Raw genomic sequence first — 18,178 nt, forward strand, 5'->3', positions numbered from 1 at the left:
ATATCTTTTAGCTTATATTATCTGTTTCTTTTGTCTCTTTGCTGCTTTGCCCATCAGTTCATGTACTGATTGCAACTTTTGAGCACCCAGTTTCAGCTTTGCTGTTGTTCCTGTGACCATTTCCATGATTGTCAATCTCTCTCCTGCTTTATATACAGATTGAAATAGAGTTTCACACTATTGAAGGTGGAGTTTACCCATACAAATTAGCCAAGTGAAACTGCTGAATCTTTGTTATAGGTTATACTACCCTATAAGTTATACTTATCCCTACCTCACAGCACTGTGGGAGAACCTTCGCCACATGGACTGCGGCGGCTCATCACAGCGCTGTGGGAAAACCTTCACCACATGGACTGCAGCGGTTCAAGAAAGTGGCTCCTCACCACTTTCTCTAGGGCAATTAGGGATGGGCAATAAATGCTGGCCTTGCCAGCGATGCCCACATTCCATGAACGAATTTAAAAAACTATAAATATGCTATATATAGGTTGTAGAACAGGGATTGTGTGAGTGGCAGCCAGCAGAAAAAAACACAGCTAAAAACCTGGCACACAGAAACAACCAATCTGCAGAAATAACAGCAAAGTTCTGTAACAATGATGAAGTAACTAGACATACGCCTGTAGTGACTGATTTATTAAGATTTTTTTCTGGTCAGTTCACCAATTGTGCAAGGAGAGAGAAAATCTTAGTATATTGATCTGGAACATTAGAAATGGTAGTAGACCATTCAGCCCCTCGAGCCTGCTGCGCCATTCAATTAGATCAAGGCTGATCTGCACCTTCAACTGCATTAACCCACCTTGCTCCATATCCTCTACCTAACAAAAATCTATCAATCTCAGTCTTGAAAGCTCCAATTATCCCAGCATTCACAGCCTTTTAGGGGGGAGAAGGAAGGAGGAGGAGGGGAAGGGGGAAGAGTTCTAGATTTCTATTAACCCTTGTGTGGAAAAGTGTTTCCTGATTGTGCTGCTGAAGGGCCTAGCTCTAATTATAAGGTTATGTCCCCTTGTCCTTGATTCCCCCATCAGAGGAAACATTTTCTCAGCATCTATCATATTAAATCTTTTAACATTTTAAACACCAAGTAGGAGTGGGGTGGGTTCATGTTGTACCACATTCTAAGGTGGAGTGTCACTTCAGTTGTCCACTATTGAAGTGATGCAAACTGAATATTTGACTTGGGATCATTGATCTATGAAAAAATGCACTGCTTGCACCTTATACTCTAACTCTGTATTTACTTGGCTCATTGTCACTCAGTGCTTGCCGTCACAAAATTCCATATGCATGACTTGGACTGTACTGCTGCAGCTTGGGTGATGTTTACGTCTCTTTCTAGAGATAGTTGATAAGATGGTTAAGTATTGGTACTCATAATTTCTTATTACTCTTTCTGTGCTCCCAGCAATCCTCAACTTTAATTTTGTTTAAGTGCAGACTTTGTTACAGCTTTCTTTGGCTGCATTCTATGACACCAAATCTTACTTCTTGATAATGAAGCAGTCTGTGCCCGCATGCAGCAAAACTTAGACAACATCCAGGCTTGAGCTGATAAGTGGCAAGCAACATTCGCGCCAGGCAATGACCATCTCCAACAAGAGAGAGTCTAACCACCTCCCCAAGACATGCAGCGGCAATACCATCGTCGAATCCCCCAACATCAACATCCTGGGGGTCACCGTTGACCAGAAACTTAACTGGACCAGCCACATAAATACTGTGGCTACAAGAGCAGGTCGGAGGCTGGGTATTCTGCGGCGAGTGACTCAGCTGACTCCCCAAAGCCTTTCCACCATCTACAAGGCACAAGTTAGGAGTGTGATGGAATACTCTCCACTTGCCTGGATGAGTGCAGCTCCAACAACACTCAAGAAGCTCAACACTGTCCAGGACAAAGCCGCCCACTTGATTGGCACCCCATCCACCACACTAAACATTCACTCCCTTCACCACCGGAGCACTGTGGCTGCAGTGTGTACCATCCACAGAATGCACTGCACCAACTCACCAAGGCTTCTTCGACAGCACCTCCCAAACCCGAAACCTCTATCGCCTAGAAGGACAAGGGCAGCAGACACATGGGAACAACACCAACTGCACGTTCCCCTCCAAGTCACACACCATCCCGACTTGGAAATATATCACCGTTTCTGCGTCGTGGCTGGGTCAAAATCCTGGAACTCCCTACCTGACAGCAAGCACTGTGGGAGAACCTTCACCACACGGACTGCAGCGGTTCAAGAAGGCGGCTCACCACCTCCTTTTCAAGGGCAATTAGAGATGGGTAATAAATGCTGGCCTTGCCAGCGACTCCCACTTCCCCATGAACAAATTTTTTTTTTTAAATCTCGGTGTCTGCATGATTGTAGGGTCTTTTCTTTGTGCTTGGTCTGTTGCTAATTGCATGGTATTATCCATCTGATGGTTAGTAGGGACCAATCAAGATCCAAGAATCACAGTTCCTGATAGGCGCAGAAGCTAGCTTGACAGTAGTACACCAAAAACTAAAACTTGAAACTAAAATAACTAACCATTTAAAAGTTGTGACAAAATTTTAAATATTTGAAGTAACTGCAAAAATTCAAGTTCTGACTGAAATTCAAAGTTGGGTGCTTGACAACCCTGGGACTCAGTTTAAAAGTTGGCCAGTGCAGTGAATAATGGCTCTACAGAGAAAACTACATTTAACAAAGTGAGTTGAAGGAAATCATAGAATTTACAGCACAAAAGGAGCCCATTTGACCATCATGCCTGTGTGGTGTTAGTTCTTCAGCTGGAGCTGTCGATTCTGATCCCATTTTCCTGCACTTTCCGTGTATCCTTTTATATTCTTCCTTTTTTAAATACTTATTCAGTTACCTTTTTAAATGATATATCTCTGCCTCAATGGGCACTTGTGGTAAAGCATTCCATATTAGAAAAGTTATTAATCTAATGTCCCCTTTGTTGTTCGTGATCTTGAGTTTATGTTCCCTTGTTCTTTTCCCATCATTGGAAATAATCTTCTCTCAGTACTAAATGCCATAATTTTCACAACAAGTCTGTTATGTGGTACCTTAACAAACTCCTTCAAAAAAAAATCCATATAACAGTTTTAATGTTGAGAAACATCCAAAGCGCTTCACGGTAGCGTAAGGACACAAATGGATGCTGAGCCATAGAAAAAGGTAATAGGCCTAGTAACCAAAAGCTTGGTCAATAAAGTGATTTTAAAAAGGGTCATAAAGCAAGAGAAGAAGTGGAAGAGTTTAGGCAGGGAATTAAAGCGTGGGGCGTAGGCAGCTGAAGGCACAGCTGCTAATGGTGGGGCGAAAATACAATAGACAAGGCTGAAGCATTTGCAACCATTTCCAGCCAGAAGTGCCGAGCGGATGATCCACCTCTGTCTCCTCCCGAGATCCCCAACATCACAGAAGCCAGTCTTCAGCCAATTCGATTCACTCCATGTGATATCCAGAAACGGCTAAGTGCACTGGATGCAGCAAAGGTTATGAGCCCCGACAACATCCCGGTTGTGGTGCTAAAGACGTGCTCCAGAACCAGCCATGCCTCTAGCCAAACTGCTACAAACTGGCATCTACCCGACAAAGTGGAAAATTACCCTGGTGTGCCCTGTCCACAAAGGAAGATGGCAGTGGTTGTTGGAGGCCAATCACCTCAGCCCCAGGGCATTGCTGCAGAAGTTCCTCAGGGCAGTGTCCTTGACCCAACCATCTTCAGCTGCTTCATCAATGACCTTCCCTCCATCATAAGGTCAGAAGTGGGGATGTTCACTGATGATTGCACAGTGTTCAGTTCCATTCGCACCCCCTCAGATAATGAAGCAGTCCGTGCCCGCATGCAGTAAGACCTGGACAACATCCAGGCTTGGGCTGATGTGTGGAGCAAATGTTACTTGCCACTTAAGTGCCAGGCAATGCCCATCTCCAACAAGAGAGAGTCTAACCAACTCCCCATGACATTCAACGGCATACCATTGCCGAATCCCCCACCATCAACATCCTGGGGGTCACCATTGACCAGAAACTTAACTGGCCCAGCCACATAAATACTGTGACTGCAAGAACAGGTCAGAGGCTGGGTATTCTGTGGCGAGTGGCTCACGTCCTGACCCCCCCCCCCCTCCAAAAGACTTTCTACTATCTACAAGGCACAAGTCCAGAAATGCAACAGAATACTCCACTTGCCTGGATGAGTGCAGCTCCAACAACACTCTAAGCTCAACCACCATCCAGGACAAAGCAGACCGCTCGATTGGCACCCCATCCACCACCTTAAACATTCACTCCCTCCACCACTGGTGCACTGTGACTGCAGTGTGTACCATCTACAAGATGCACTGTAGGAACTTGCCAAGGCTTCTTCGACAGCACCTCCCAAACCCGCGCCTCTACCACCTAGAAGGACGAGGGCAGCAGGCGCATATGAACACCACCACCTGCACGTTCCCCTCCAAGTCACACACCATCCTGACTTGGAAATATATCGCCGTTCCTTCATAATCACTGCGTCAAAATCCTGTCAAGGGCACTTAGAGATGGACAATAAATGCTGGCCTTGCCAGTGACGCCCACATCAGATGAATGAATAATAAAAAAAAAAGAGGAGGGAATGCACAAAGAGGCTGGAGTCAGAGGAAGAGAGAGTTTAAGGGGAGATAGGGAGGGGCAAAGCTGTGGAAGGATTGAAATACTTGGATGAGAATTTTAAATTTGAGGTGTTGTGGGACAGTAAGCCAATTTCAATAAGCACAACTAGGGATGATGGGTGAGTGGGATTTGGTGGGAAAGGATACAGGCAGCAGAATTTTGGATGAGCTTGAAGGTTGCGGGAGAGTGGAGGATCGGTGGCTAGTCATGAGATCATTGGAATAGACGAGTCATGGATAAGGGTTATAATCGAGATGGTCTGAGGTAGGGCTGGAGGCGGATGGTATATCGGAGGTGGAATTAGGTGTACTTTGCATTGGTGAGGATACAGGGCGAGAAGCTCAGCTGGGGATCAAAATAAAGGAACAGCCTGGTTCAGCCTGACACAGTGGCCAAGGAGGGGAATTGAGTGGGTAGTGAGGGCATAGAGTTTCTAGCGGGGACAAAAGATGGTGGTTTTAGACTTGCCAGTGTTCAGCTGGGAGAAATTGCAGCTTGTCCAAGACTGGATATCGGACGAGCCATCTGATAGCGCAGAGTAGTCGAGGGGCTGACAAGGTAGCGTTGAGGTATGGCTTGATAAGTATACACGTGGAAGCTGACCCTATGTCTTGTGATGATGTCGCTGAGGAAGAGGAGTTAGATTCTTGAGGGGCTCCCAAGGTGATAGTGCAGGACATAAGAACATAAGAAATAGGAGCAGGAGTAGACCGCACGGCCCCTCGAGCTTGCTTCGCCATTCAATCAGATCATGGCTGATCTTCAACCTCAACTCCACTTTCCTGCCAGATCCCCATATCCCTTGATTCCCCTAGAGTCCAAAAATCTATCTATCTCTCATCCTTGAATATATTCAATGAGCGTCCATAGCCCTCTGGGGTGGAGAATTCCAAAGATTCGCAACCCTCCTCCTCATCTTAGTCTTAAATGGCCAATCCCTTATCCTGGAGTGGGAAGAGAAACCATTGTTAGAAATGCTCTGGCTAAAATTGGATGGGTAAGATTGAAATCAAATGAGATATTTTGGAAGAGGATGATGTGGTCAACTGTATCAAAGAGTGCATGATTGTCAAGGAGGGATAACTCACCATAGTTGCAGAGAATCTCGTTTGTAACTTTGAATAGGGCCATTTCAGTGCTGTGGGAGAGGTGGTAACTTGATTAGAGGGATTCAAATAGGAAGTTGCAGAAAAGATGTGCATGAATCTGAGAGGCGACAACATGTTCGGGGACTTTGGAGAGGAAAGGGAAATCTGAGATGGGGCAGTAGTTTGCCAGGGCAGAGGAGATCAGGGTGCATTTTTGAGGAGTGATGATAGTGGTTTTGAAAGGGAGGGGGACAGTACGTCAGACTATTTACATTGTCAGCTGGTATGAAGACTAGGAATGGTGGTTAGGATAATAGTGAGAATGGAATTGAGGGAGCAAGAGTTGGGTCTCATGGATGAGATTTGGAATGGGCAAAGAGGTCGATGGTATGGTAGGATGTGACTGGGGGGAGGTTTCGCTTGGTTGCCAAAGAGAAGGAGGGGAGCAGTAGATTTCATGAACAAATCCATGAGCTCCTTGCACTTCTTGTTAGAGCTGTGGGCAGGGCAGAGAGGAAAAGGCAGGGGCAGAGTTACAGTCGAGGGATTTGGTAGGTGGGGGTTAATAACTTGGCCCCCAGATTTGGCTGAGTGTGTGGAAAGTTTCTGAGTTTAAACCATTATTTAGCAGTTTTTGAAAAGGGGAAAGAGGTCTGTTTGTGTTTGATGTGGTGTAGTCAGGTCCGGTGATGGATGGCTATGCTAGTTGTGCTCCTGGACTTGAAGCAAAGATGGGGAACGTACAGGGGGAATGACATGGGAAGTAATGAAGCTTTTTTGAGGTATGTGGGCATCAAAGGTGGAGGTGAGGGAATGGCTGAGTAAACCAACAGCTGCTGAGGTTTTGAGGCTAACAGGTGGCCAAAGGCTGGACTGTTGGAAAATTATGGTTAGTGCCTCCACTATCTCACCACCTTCAGTATTTCAGGTTGGATAATATCTGTGCCTGGTGACTTTTTTTATTTTTAGCCCCATTAACTTTTTGCTTACAACATCCTTATGAATATTTATATCCAGTAGTGGCTCTTCTGCATCTTCCTATGGTACTCCTCCAGTCTAACTTTCACCTTGCTCTGTTTAAAAACTGATGCAAAATACTTATTAAGTATTTCCATCATTCCCTTGCTCTCAAACTGGTCCTTTTTCATCTCTAATTGGTCTCACCCCTTCTTTGACTATCCTTTTACTTATGTGCTAATAAAAACCCGCTCATGTTTGGGAGCGCTTGCCAATCTAATTTACTGGTTTTCTTTGAGGGTGTGACAAAGGAGCTTGATAGGGGTAAGGCATTGGATGTGGTAACTTGGATTTCATTAAGGCCTTTGATACAGTTTCTCTAAAGACTGGTATTGAAAATAAAGAAAGCATGAATCAGTGGAAATATATTACAACGGATATGTAATTATTTGACCGAAAGAACCCAGAGGGTGGTAGTACAGGGATTGTCATCAGCCTGGGAGAATGTTACCAATGGGGTCCTGCAGGGGTCATTTTTGGGACCTCTTTTGATTAATGCCTTCAGAAATGATTTGGAGTTCGGAGTCACAAGCACAGTGGCTAAATTTGCAGAGCTAATGAAGGTGGTAGACTCCAAAGCAGAACAGGATAAGCTACAGGAGAATATACTGGGAATTGGGCAGACAGGTGGCAGATGAAATTCAATGTCAAGAGAAGCAAAGTGCTTCACATGGAGAGAAAAAAATCCAGGAAGGGACGATTAAGTTAAATGGAAAGAGAATAATGTGCATGGAAAATGAAAGAGATTTGGGGTCTTGATTGACAATGTATTGAAGCTACCACAGTGATGCTCAGTGGCAGTGAGTAAAGCAAATCAGATGTTGGGTTATATTAAACGGTCAATATTGAGCCGAAATACTGAGGTAATCCTGCCACTTTATAAATCATTGGTGCAGCTGCACGTAGAACACTGTGTAGAGTTCTGGTTGCCACAGTATAAAAGCTATTGAAAGGATGCAGAAGAGAGCAACCAGAAGATTAAGGGAAGGGAGGGATTGGATTATGAGCAATTGGGCATGTTCTCACTAGAAAAAAGAAGATTGAGAGGTGACATGATTGCTATATATAGGATTCTAAAGGAACTAGATAATGTAGACCATGACAAGCTTTCATCTTGTCCAGAACAGTACAACTAGAGGACATGGCCTGCGCTTGAAGCGAGTAAAATGAAAACTAATCTGCGGAAACAATATTCCAGTGAGTGATCAATCTATGGAACAGGCTCCCAAGGGATTGATTCAAAGGCAATTTGGATAGATTTCTTTCAGAAAATAACATTTTGGGATACAGTAAATGAGTAACTTGAGACACGACTTGTGGTAAGTGTGTCACGCTTGGGAGGAAAAAGGTGACTTTGCACCTATGGTTCCCAAAGCACTCCTTCTGGGATTTTCCTTCCGCCATGTGTGGCTCTGTTGTCCATTATCATTGTATCATGTGACTACCAGGATGGTAGAAGGCGACTTAGATGGACATTGGCCTTTTTTCATCTAGCAATTCCTATGTTCCTATTTGCAGCAGTTATCCAGAAACCAAATCTGGGGAAATCTTTGAAAAGAAAGAATGAATTGCGTTTATATAGTGCCTTCACGACCTCAGGACATCCCAAAGTGCTTTGCAGCCAGTGAAGTACTTTTGAAGTATAGTTACTGTTGTAAGAAATGCGATAACCAATTTTCACACAGCAAGGTCCCACTAACAGCAATATGATATTGACCAGATAATCTCTTTTAGTGAAGTTGGTTGAGGGATAAATAATGGCCAGGACACGGGGAGAACTTCCCTGCTCTTATGTTCACCTGAGACAGGGCCTCGGATTAACCTCTCACATGAAAGACAGATTAAAATTTGTGTTAAGGAGAAAGTGTAGAAGCAAATGCTGTCAGTGTAAACTTTTAAAAATATTTTTTTCCCCAGTAGACTTTTTTTAATATACGGAGTCACTGTTGCAATCTTTATATCTGTTCTTACCTACCTTCTCTTTCTGCATGTTGCATCCATAAAATGGGTCAGGTCTTAGCTTTGTTTCTGAAGGTATTGTGGATTGAGGTGCACCCAATTGATCTTTTTAAAGAAAAGGGCGGGAAAGGAAAACTTCCCAACCCACCATGTTTGGGAAGGTGCCGCCAAGGTTACCTGCCAGAGCTAGGGAATTCTTAGAGGTATCATGGTATGCCTCTCAGAAGTTTGTCCTTCATGATGTGCATTTTTAACCAATACTAATCAGTGAATTGCATATACACAGGTTTGTAAGAAAATACTTTTGAAAGTATAGTCATTCAGGGAGTGTTGAGCAAATTATTTTAAGTGTAACCTATCAGTTACCCACCTTGCCAGTTCTCTCAATGAGTTAGATTTGAAATTTTGTGTAATATAATTTCCAGTAAATATTTTTCATGTTTTTTGAAGATGGCATCACATCCCAATTACTTGAAACTATTTTTCCTTTGAAAATTTGTAATCAAAGAATGTTCAACGTAAATATTCGATTTGCAATGTATCTAATATTCATGCTTTCAGCTACACTGGAAGTAAATCACAAAAGAATATAGTGCACTGCTCAACCTTACCTTATTTACCTAAGTTAATTTTTAACATACAGTATAAACAGTCCACTTTATGAAGACCCATGGGGTGTGATTTATATCCTGCTTGGGAGTTATTTGTCAGTCTACTTGTGGGACATAAATTATATCCCACGGATCTTCAAAATGATCGACAGAAAGCTATCCCAAGGGGAATGATTAATGCCAGATTTCACTATGGACTGCAGTGGTCTACTTTAAAGTCCAGTACTGTACAGACATCATGTAATCCCTAATAAACTTGTAATGTCCCATATTTACTTGAAAACTGTCAGTTCCTGTTGAGATCAGCATGCTTAGATCTATGTTGATGTAAAATGGAGTTGATTTGGGGACAGCACTTCATACATTTTGATTTAGAATCATAGAAATTATAGTATAGATAGCTGGCCATTTTCCCCATTGTGCCAATGCTTGCTCTGTATCCTTGTATATTCTTCCTTCACACATACTTATCCAGTTCCTTTTTAAATGATGTTTTAGCCTTTGCTTCAATAACAACTCGTGGTAAAGCATTCCATGTTCTAATAACTCTGTGTGGGGGAAGAAACTCAAATTTCCCTCAGTCTGTACTCCTTGTTACAGCTACTGGAAACAATCTTTAACTATTTTTGTTCTCAAAACTGTTTCATCATTTGGAACACTTAATTAGATTCTTCTTGTTCCAGTAGGGGGAAAAATTGTTCAATCCTTTCTTAATAACTATAAACTTATATGGGTACGGTAGCGTAGTGGTTATGTTACTGGGCTAGTAATCCAGAGGCCTGGACTGTAATCCAGAGGCCTGGACTGTAATCCAGAGGCCTGGACTGTAATCCAGAGGCCTGGACTGTAATCCAGAGGCCTGGACTGTAATCCAGAGGCCTGGACTGTAATCCAGAGGCCTGGACTGTAATCCAGAGGCCTGGACTGTAATCCAGAGGCCTGGACTGTAATCCAGAGGCCTGGACTGTAATCCAGAGGCCTGGACTGTAATCCAGAGGCCTGGACTGTAATCCAGAGGCCTGGACTGTAATCCAGAGGCCTGGACTGTAATCCAGAGGCCTGGACTGTAATCCAGAGGCCTGGACTGTAATCCAGAGGCCTGGACTGTAATCCAGAGGCCTGGACTGTAATCCAGAGGCCTGGACTGTAATCCAGAGTCACGAGTTCAAATCCCGCCACGGCGGCTGGCGAATTTAAATTCAATTAATTAAATAAAAATCTGGAATTAAAATACTAGTATCAGTAATGATAGCCATGAAACTACCGGATTGTCGTAAAAACCCATCTGGTTCACTAATGTCCGTTAGTGAAGGAAACCTGCCGTCCTTACCCGGTCTCGCCTATATGTGACTCCAGACCCACAGCAATGTGGTTGATTCTTAATTGCCCTCTTAGGGATGAGCAATAAATGCTGGCCTTGCCAGCGACGCCCACATCCCGTGAACGAATAAAAAAAAAACTCCAATTCTGGTCTAATCCAATGTATGTTCAATGCACCAAAAATTCCTTTCACTATTCTTTTCCCCAAAATGTACCACCTCATATTTCTCTGCATCTGACACCTATCTGCCCACTTCACTCACCTCTTTATGTTCTTCTGCAATCTCCTAAATTTTTCTTCACTGTTTGCTATATCCTTAATTTGGTATCAGCAAATTTCAATATTATTCTTTTTGTGCCTATGTCCAAATCATTTATATTGGGACATATTTCTTTTAACATGCATTCTGTTGTCCCTTAGCAGTGAATTAAGCTGTTAGTAGTTGAATATTCCAGCTTTAAAATGGATTTGTGAAGAACATAAATTATCATAAATGCCTACTTGATTAAATTTATATTTTGTGTCTTAATTTTAATATGTCGACTGCTATGTAACCCCCAAGGAAAGTAGGTGTTCAGTTCAGTACTCTGTGCTTTGTGCAGGTACCTGGAGAGTTACGAGAAGTTGCACCATTTTGGTGAGGATGATGAAGTGCTTACACCGACCAGTTCTCGACCACAGGCTGTAGTCTCTGGGGTTCACTTGTTTTATAATCGGCATCAGCACATTATCCCAGGTAAGTGCCAACAAGAGGAAGCTCCAGAAGTTGCAGTAATTAATTGTATGGTTTATCTTGGAGGATTAATGTTGAACTCCAGCAAAAAAGACATTCACTGTCACTAGCCGCTTTATTTTGCAGCCTTGGTCTTGGGAGAGTCAGCTAACTCCTGCATTTAGTTGTGGATGTTACTTCCTATAAACCGGCAGCACTGTGGAGCTCTCAAGTTTATGCATGTACGTTTTGATCAGTGCACATGTGCAAAGTAGTTGCATCACGGCATTACTACAGAGAGAATATTTGTGTACATGCGTGATGACATCACTATCAAAACATGCTACCAGAACAGCTGTCCACCAGCCCCTGGAAGACCAGTGACCAATGGGGAGATTCTGTAAAACAAAATGTAATTTGGGCCATCGGTCTTAAAAGCCCATCAAATTTATCTTCATGTTGTCGTTGGCTGTGCGAGACCAATGCTATGGAGGCTAGTGGCTGAAGAGCAATTGAAAAGCAGCTTTCAAAGGTGTTGTCAGCAGGGCCTCCTACTATCAGAACTTTGATGTGCTGTTGATCTCCACCTCTAATGTGGCTTGTTGCATGATTTTAGTCTTCAGTTAGCAAACCTCTTAATTTAGAGAGGGAAAAAAACTCAATTTTTTTCTTACTTTCAGAAAGTGTACGTCGGGGTTATGGGCTTTTTACAGAATTTACCACGATCAGCGACTATAATAAAGTGGTGCTGTCTTTACTTTCGGGACTTCCCAATGAGGTGGACTTTGCAATCAACGTTTGTACACTTATGTCACACGGGAACAAGCAAGTCCTGCAAATGGAAAAAGACCCGAAGGTTGTTACACTGCTGCTTGCACATGCTGGGATTTTTGACGATAGTAAGCAACTTTTTTTTAATCCATAAATAAGAATATAAATTATGTCATCAAAATTTCAGAAGTACGAACATAGGAACAGGAGTAAGCCATTCAACTCCACGAGCCTGCTCCACCATTCAGTTAGATCATGGCTAAATTGTATTTCAACTCCATTTACCCGCTGTAGCTCCATATCCCTTGATGCCCTTAAGTAATTTTAAGATGGTTAGCAAGAGAATGGCAAATAAGTTTCACTTTCAGATTAAGATATGCAAAGCTGGCTAATGTTTGAAGCAGAAGACTGTTGCACCTACAAATATGTGACATTTCAAAATTAATGTTTGTTAATGGTTAGATTAGATTTTTTTCACCCCTTTTCTGCCAATGTTCGTTTCTCTCCAGAAGGCACTGACTTCATGATAGGGTATACTGCCACAGGCACCAGTTGCCCCCTCATGCTTTGCCAGGTACTCATTTTTCAAATTGGTTTGGACAATGTGTGTCAGCCAGCTGTTCGATCATGTGGCAATGCAGCTAAGCCTGATCCTGTGAGGAGCAAGAGTTCAGGCTGATCTTCCCTCCTGCTCCTCTTCCACTTGCTCCTCCGCCCCGCTCTCTGGTTCCCCTCCGCCCCCTGGGCGACGCGCTCCGGTTCCCCTCCGCCCACCCCGCTTCTCTCGTCGACGTGAAATAACAGAATTCTACATGTTAGTAACGGAGGTGTGACTTTGAGCTGAGATGTCATTGAGTCATTAAGTATTTTCTGTATCCCACTGAGTAATGTACTACCCTACATTCCAGTCCAAATTCACTAGGAGACTGATCTGGTGACCTATGAGAGAGATGTTTCTATGACGCATGTGTTGCTGTGCATTTTGTTACCAGGCTGGACTTGTGGAATTATTGGAATGGTTCTGAATCTGAACGGCATTAATAAAAGTGCTATTCATACAGGCTACACAATAGGAAGTAATGATAGATGAGGAATAAATATTCATGTCCTGATGTTCATCCCGAGCCCCACTTTGGTGACTGGATTATGTGGCATAATTCTACGAGTGCTATAATTTATTTTTCATGTCATCTGTTACCCTCATTTGTCCTGTTTCCACAGTATGGTGTTCAGTAATTTGGTGCTGTCTGGAACAAATACACTTTTTATGAGGAAAAGAATGGTGTTTTAGGTTGCATAATAGGGCTATAATGTTTGCCAGGTGATTTATACCAAATGGGCACGGTGCTATAGACTGTTGGATCTTGCACAATGTGCAAATGCAGAATTTGAAATTTGTTTCAAGTCTCTGCTCTTCAGTTTGAGTAATGTATATGTTCTTTGTTTTAGGTCCAGGAACCTACTTGAATGTATATGAATCAGAATGGAAAGTAAAATCTGGAAGGGACTTCATAAAGGTGACTATGCAACCCAGCAGATCACAGCACACCTGTTTTGTAGCTACTTTGAGTGCAGTCATCCAGAATATACACTTGGAATACATGCAAATTATATTGTAATAGAAAAATGAATTTATTTAGAATTTGTTGTTTATACTTGGAATGCATGGTGTAAAAAAAAAATTAAGAATAGCATTTACACTGGCTATAATCTAGATTGTGAATGAGGCGGTTAAACTGACCGGTTTGGATGACCAGTTATCAGATTGTTAAAGGTGACTCTGGAGCAGTAAATCTCCCTAATTGTGCATTGTGTGCAAAGACTGTAGAACTATACATGCAAACAAACCTACCCCTTAAATGACTTATTAATAGAAGCTTGAATAGAAATTTGATACAATATTTCGACTTTAAATTTAAAACCATTAAAGAAAAACTTCCCTCCTGTCCTGAGGGTACTGACTAATGTTGGAGTATGATTCTATAGTTACCTTATCCATATGGCCATTCTTCCTTTGTGAGCCTTGACAAGCGAGTGTTATCAGGTTTATCAACCATAAGGGAAATCATAACCTGATGCAGTTATCGCCCCATGTTGATGCATGCACTTTCTAAAAGGAGCCATTGGATATTGATAGAGTGGGAGCTGTAGCTGATTTATTGTTTTCTTCTTCTGGCGCCCCCCGCCCCCCAAGTCCAGGGGCACTGAGGCCAATTGTAGCACATATACTGCTGTCCTAGTTGAGATTGTCCCAGACCAGGAATTGCATCTGGGATGTACTGAGCCGTACAGGCCAGGAGCCACGCTAAGCAGTGACTTTACTCATAGCCATTAAACACCTTTCTAATACTTTTTAAAACTGACATTGCAGCCTAGACTGTGTTTGTATAAGATTGTAAATGGTGCTGTGGCCACCTGAACTACCTGCACAATGATGTGGCATTATGCCTTTCAAAGTTTACGTACCAGAGCTTGGAAATGTAACAGATTGTTCTCATTTCAGTTTAAAGCTTCTCTGAACGTTTTCAATAAGAACACAAGGCTACAGAGTTTAGGAGAAGACATCAAGCTTGTACCAGAGTCAGATGTTTAATTACTGTGAATTGATCAGTGTTCATATAGTGAAGTCCCAGAAATAAGCTGGAGGATATCCACAAGTGATTGCATGGGGAACTGCTGTGGTATTCTCTTTGGAATTCACTTTTTATGGAAGAATTTCATATTTTATCTAAAACAAAAATGTACCAAATTTTACTGTTGGATATTGCCCTATTGGCGCATCTGCAATACACCATATTAATTTGGTACATTGATCTTCCTGATGCATTGTTTACCTCAACCAGAAAAGATTTGCCTACGTTGGTAGTATTTTCTCATTGTCCCCTTTTTCCCAGTCTGCAGGTCATAAAACCCCACTTGAAGATGCAACTGCTTTTTACTAGAATTTGTCCATAATATCAAATGCTGTTTAAAATGGTGTACGTGACCCATGTTCAGTGGAAAGTCACTTAAAAACAAATTTAATGCTCTCCTTTTCACAATACAACAGCTTTTTATTAGGAATAGATTCCTCAAGTCTTTGAAACCTAACCATATCTTATTACTAAATATTACTAAAATAAGACTTTAGTTATTTTGATATTGAGAGGATTAAATGTTTATGGTGGCATTGAGCTAATTATCCCATGACTGCCACGCAGGGAGTAACCACTGCCGCCATTCCAGTATCTGCTTAGTGCCCCAGCTTACACTGCTGTGGATGTTTTTATTTAAATTGGGGTGTGCTGGTAATCAACTTTCCTCCCTGAGATTTTGCATTGCTTCTGACTGGCACTCAGACTTATTAGAATCCTCCCTTAACAATGCTGTGATGATGTCAATGCCATTGGAGGCATCAAGGCCCCTTGAAGGGGTTTTGCTTGGTGCACCTGACCTGACTCTGTCGTCAACAGTTTCAGTGACAGCTGTCAGTGGCACTATGTCGGGTCTGACATTTTAGGTCTGGATGGTGGTGGGCTGAGGGCAGCCCACCCATACAGGCCAGCAGTGTGCTTTTAGGACCTTCACCTGATATGAGAAGTTCCATGTGAGAAATGTGACTTTGCATTAATTGTACATGTAATGTAAAGAAACCCTCTTTAAAGCCAGTTTTGGGAATAAGATGGCACAGTGGGTTAGTCACTTCTCTTTCACCTCTGGAACTTGAGTTCAAATCCAGCCCAGACTGAGGGGTTGCAAGACTCCTCTGTTGGCTATATAGGTTCTGTGTGTTGGGCAATCTCTGAGCGGTCACTAGTGGGCTGCACAAAACTGTCTCTAATTCTGCACTAATTGGCAATCTCGTTTAGAGAGGCCACAGGATGAGCAGTGTGGAAAATGGCGGGGGGGGGAATTATCTCATTGATGCAGTAGGAGTGTTCTTTTGAAGTTTTTGGGGCTGGGTAGAGGGAATTTTCTATGCATTTGACTGTGTTGCATTTAATGCTGACACTGCATGCCTGAAATGGAAAGTGTCCCATCCCCAGCACTAACCTCCTGTTAAAAAAAAAAAGTTTTTAGCCAATGAAAACCCAGTTTGTCAAAACTTGTTGCCACCTCCAAAATAAACAGCGGGAGCCACGATAAGGGAAAAATCAGATGAAGAAAAAGATAGGTTTTAAATTTCTGATGGCACACCAACTGACCTCAAAATAGTTTTCCCCTTGCCTCATCCTAACCTGAAAATGGGGGTTACAGGGTGAGCAGGTTGACATAGCATTTTAAAAGAATATTACAGTAATTATTACCTCTGATGTTTAATCAGCTTCATAACTGTAATAGTGTTTTCTGCACTGCAGTGCGTGAGCTGATAACTAATTAAACCAGCTGGCCTAGAGCGATTGGAATTTCCCTGGACCCATTGGCAGTCAGAGAGTTAATAATTCATGTATTAAACCACAATTATTAATAAAATACTCATCACAAATGTAACGCCTGCTTTGCACATATTGTGACTTTGAAACCGAACCGTAGAAGGGAGAAGATGCCTTCGACCCAGTCATCAAATCTAATAAGTCATAGCACAGGCAGTATTTTTTGATTGAAAAGAAAAATACTTTTATTTGAATCCAACTGCTGAATGGTGCCAAAGTACACAGGCATAATGTTAGAAAGAGTAAATATTTAATAACATATGCACTATTAAAGGAGAGCAAACAGCAACTATTTCTCTGATGCCAGGACCTTCCCCGGTGACTAGGGAAGGTCATTACAGGCCAGCAGGAGCAAAACCACTTGTACAGGACAGCTGAGGTCGTTTTTGTCCCTCAGCCTGCTAGTGGCTATTTGTTTGGCTGGCTTTGTCTATGGCATCGTTCACCTGACGAAGGAGGAAGCCTCCGAAAGCTTGTGAATTTAAAATAAAATTGCTGGACTATAACTTGGTGTTGTAAAATTGTTTACAATTGTCAACCCCAGTCCATCACCGGCATCTCCACATCATGACTTTGTCTATGGCAGCAGCATTTACATTAGTATTTGTAGTGCTCACGTCAGAAGCATGGCTATAAACCACCTGCTTTTGATATGTATTGTCTCCAGTGGCAGGAATGCTGCTTGATTTACTTTGTGAATTTGCCATTAACCTGGGAAGTGCAGTTGATGGCAAACCATTAATATAAGTATGGTATAAAACTGATACAAATATTTAGAATTTGATAGCAGTACCATTACTAGCTTTTACAGTGGTAAAACCTATAGATGACCCTAAAGAGAGATAATACAATGGAGAAAGGAGGACACTTAATGACAGTGAGCAAAAGAAACTGCCAGTCCTAGCAGAGAAACTGTCATATTGATTTGAGATTTCTTAAGTAGCTAAATCATTGGTCACTATTGCAGATCACCAGGGTAAAGTGAGAAAAAGCTACTATTGATTATTGTGAGTAAAGCAGAGGAAACTCTTAAAGGGAGGATATCCATTTATTGAGGTAGCCCTAAGCTTCTGTTAAAACATGTAAAAGGGCACATTAGATTTAGTATTTGGTTGCAATGTGGGTAGGGGGATATTATCAGTTAAAACAGCTGTTCTCAGAAGAGCACACAATGAGGTCTTCTGACCTGAGATTTAACCTGTATTTAAAGGGAACACTGCAGATAAGGGTGTGAGGGAAAAGTTAGAGATAGTTGAATTGATAACCAGCAGGATCAAAGCAAGATAGCGTCCGGCGTAAAGGACAGACCATCTTAAACAAGGAAAAGAAATCTGAAAAGGAAGATAATAAGCTTGAATATAAGAGGCAAAAGATTATTATTAAAAAGTGAAGAAGGTATATGTAGAAAAGCATATAGGGGAATATAGATATTTAGATGCTGCCGTCTCCAAGGTATTTCATATGTGGCGGGCTGAGTCTATTTTTGAAAAGGTTTTCGTGCACCTGCATTAGATGTTGCAGTAAGTCTTCGTTGCAGCGGAACCTTGATTATTCAAGAGGAGAGGCAAATGTTAAATCTCAGCAGCAGTCACCCCTGTCAGTGTTTGCCTATTTTCAACTGAGTTGATT

General features: G+C 42.2%; 2 protein-coding genes across 3 annotated transcripts in view; one reads left to right on the top strand and one right to left on the bottom strand.

Annotated features, from left to right (window-relative positions):
* The window catches only part of LOC137344365 (AT-rich interactive domain-containing protein 2-like), a 309,213-nt gene that overhangs the window by 214,020 nt on the left and 77,015 nt on the right, over window positions 1-18,178 (top strand). Inside the window, exons 4-6 of the mRNA XM_068007259.1 lie at window positions 11,257-11,390; window positions 12,047-12,265; window positions 13,587-13,654. Coding sequence (XP_067863360.1) covers window positions 11,257-11,390; window positions 12,047-12,265; window positions 13,587-13,654 — 421 coding nt within the window. The remainder of the gene's footprint in view (window positions 1-11,256; window positions 11,391-12,046; window positions 12,266-13,586; window positions 13,655-18,178) is intronic.
* The window catches only part of tmem9 (transmembrane protein 9), a 571,911-nt gene that overhangs the window by 151,766 nt on the left and 401,967 nt on the right, over window positions 1-18,178 (bottom strand). The window lies entirely within an intron of this gene.

Source organism: Heptranchias perlo, chromosome 27 (genome assembly GCF_035084215.1).
Source record: "Heptranchias perlo isolate sHepPer1 chromosome 27, sHepPer1.hap1, whole genome shotgun sequence".
Lineage (NCBI taxonomy): Eukaryota > Metazoa > Chordata > Chondrichthyes > Hexanchiformes > Hexanchidae > Heptranchias > Heptranchias perlo.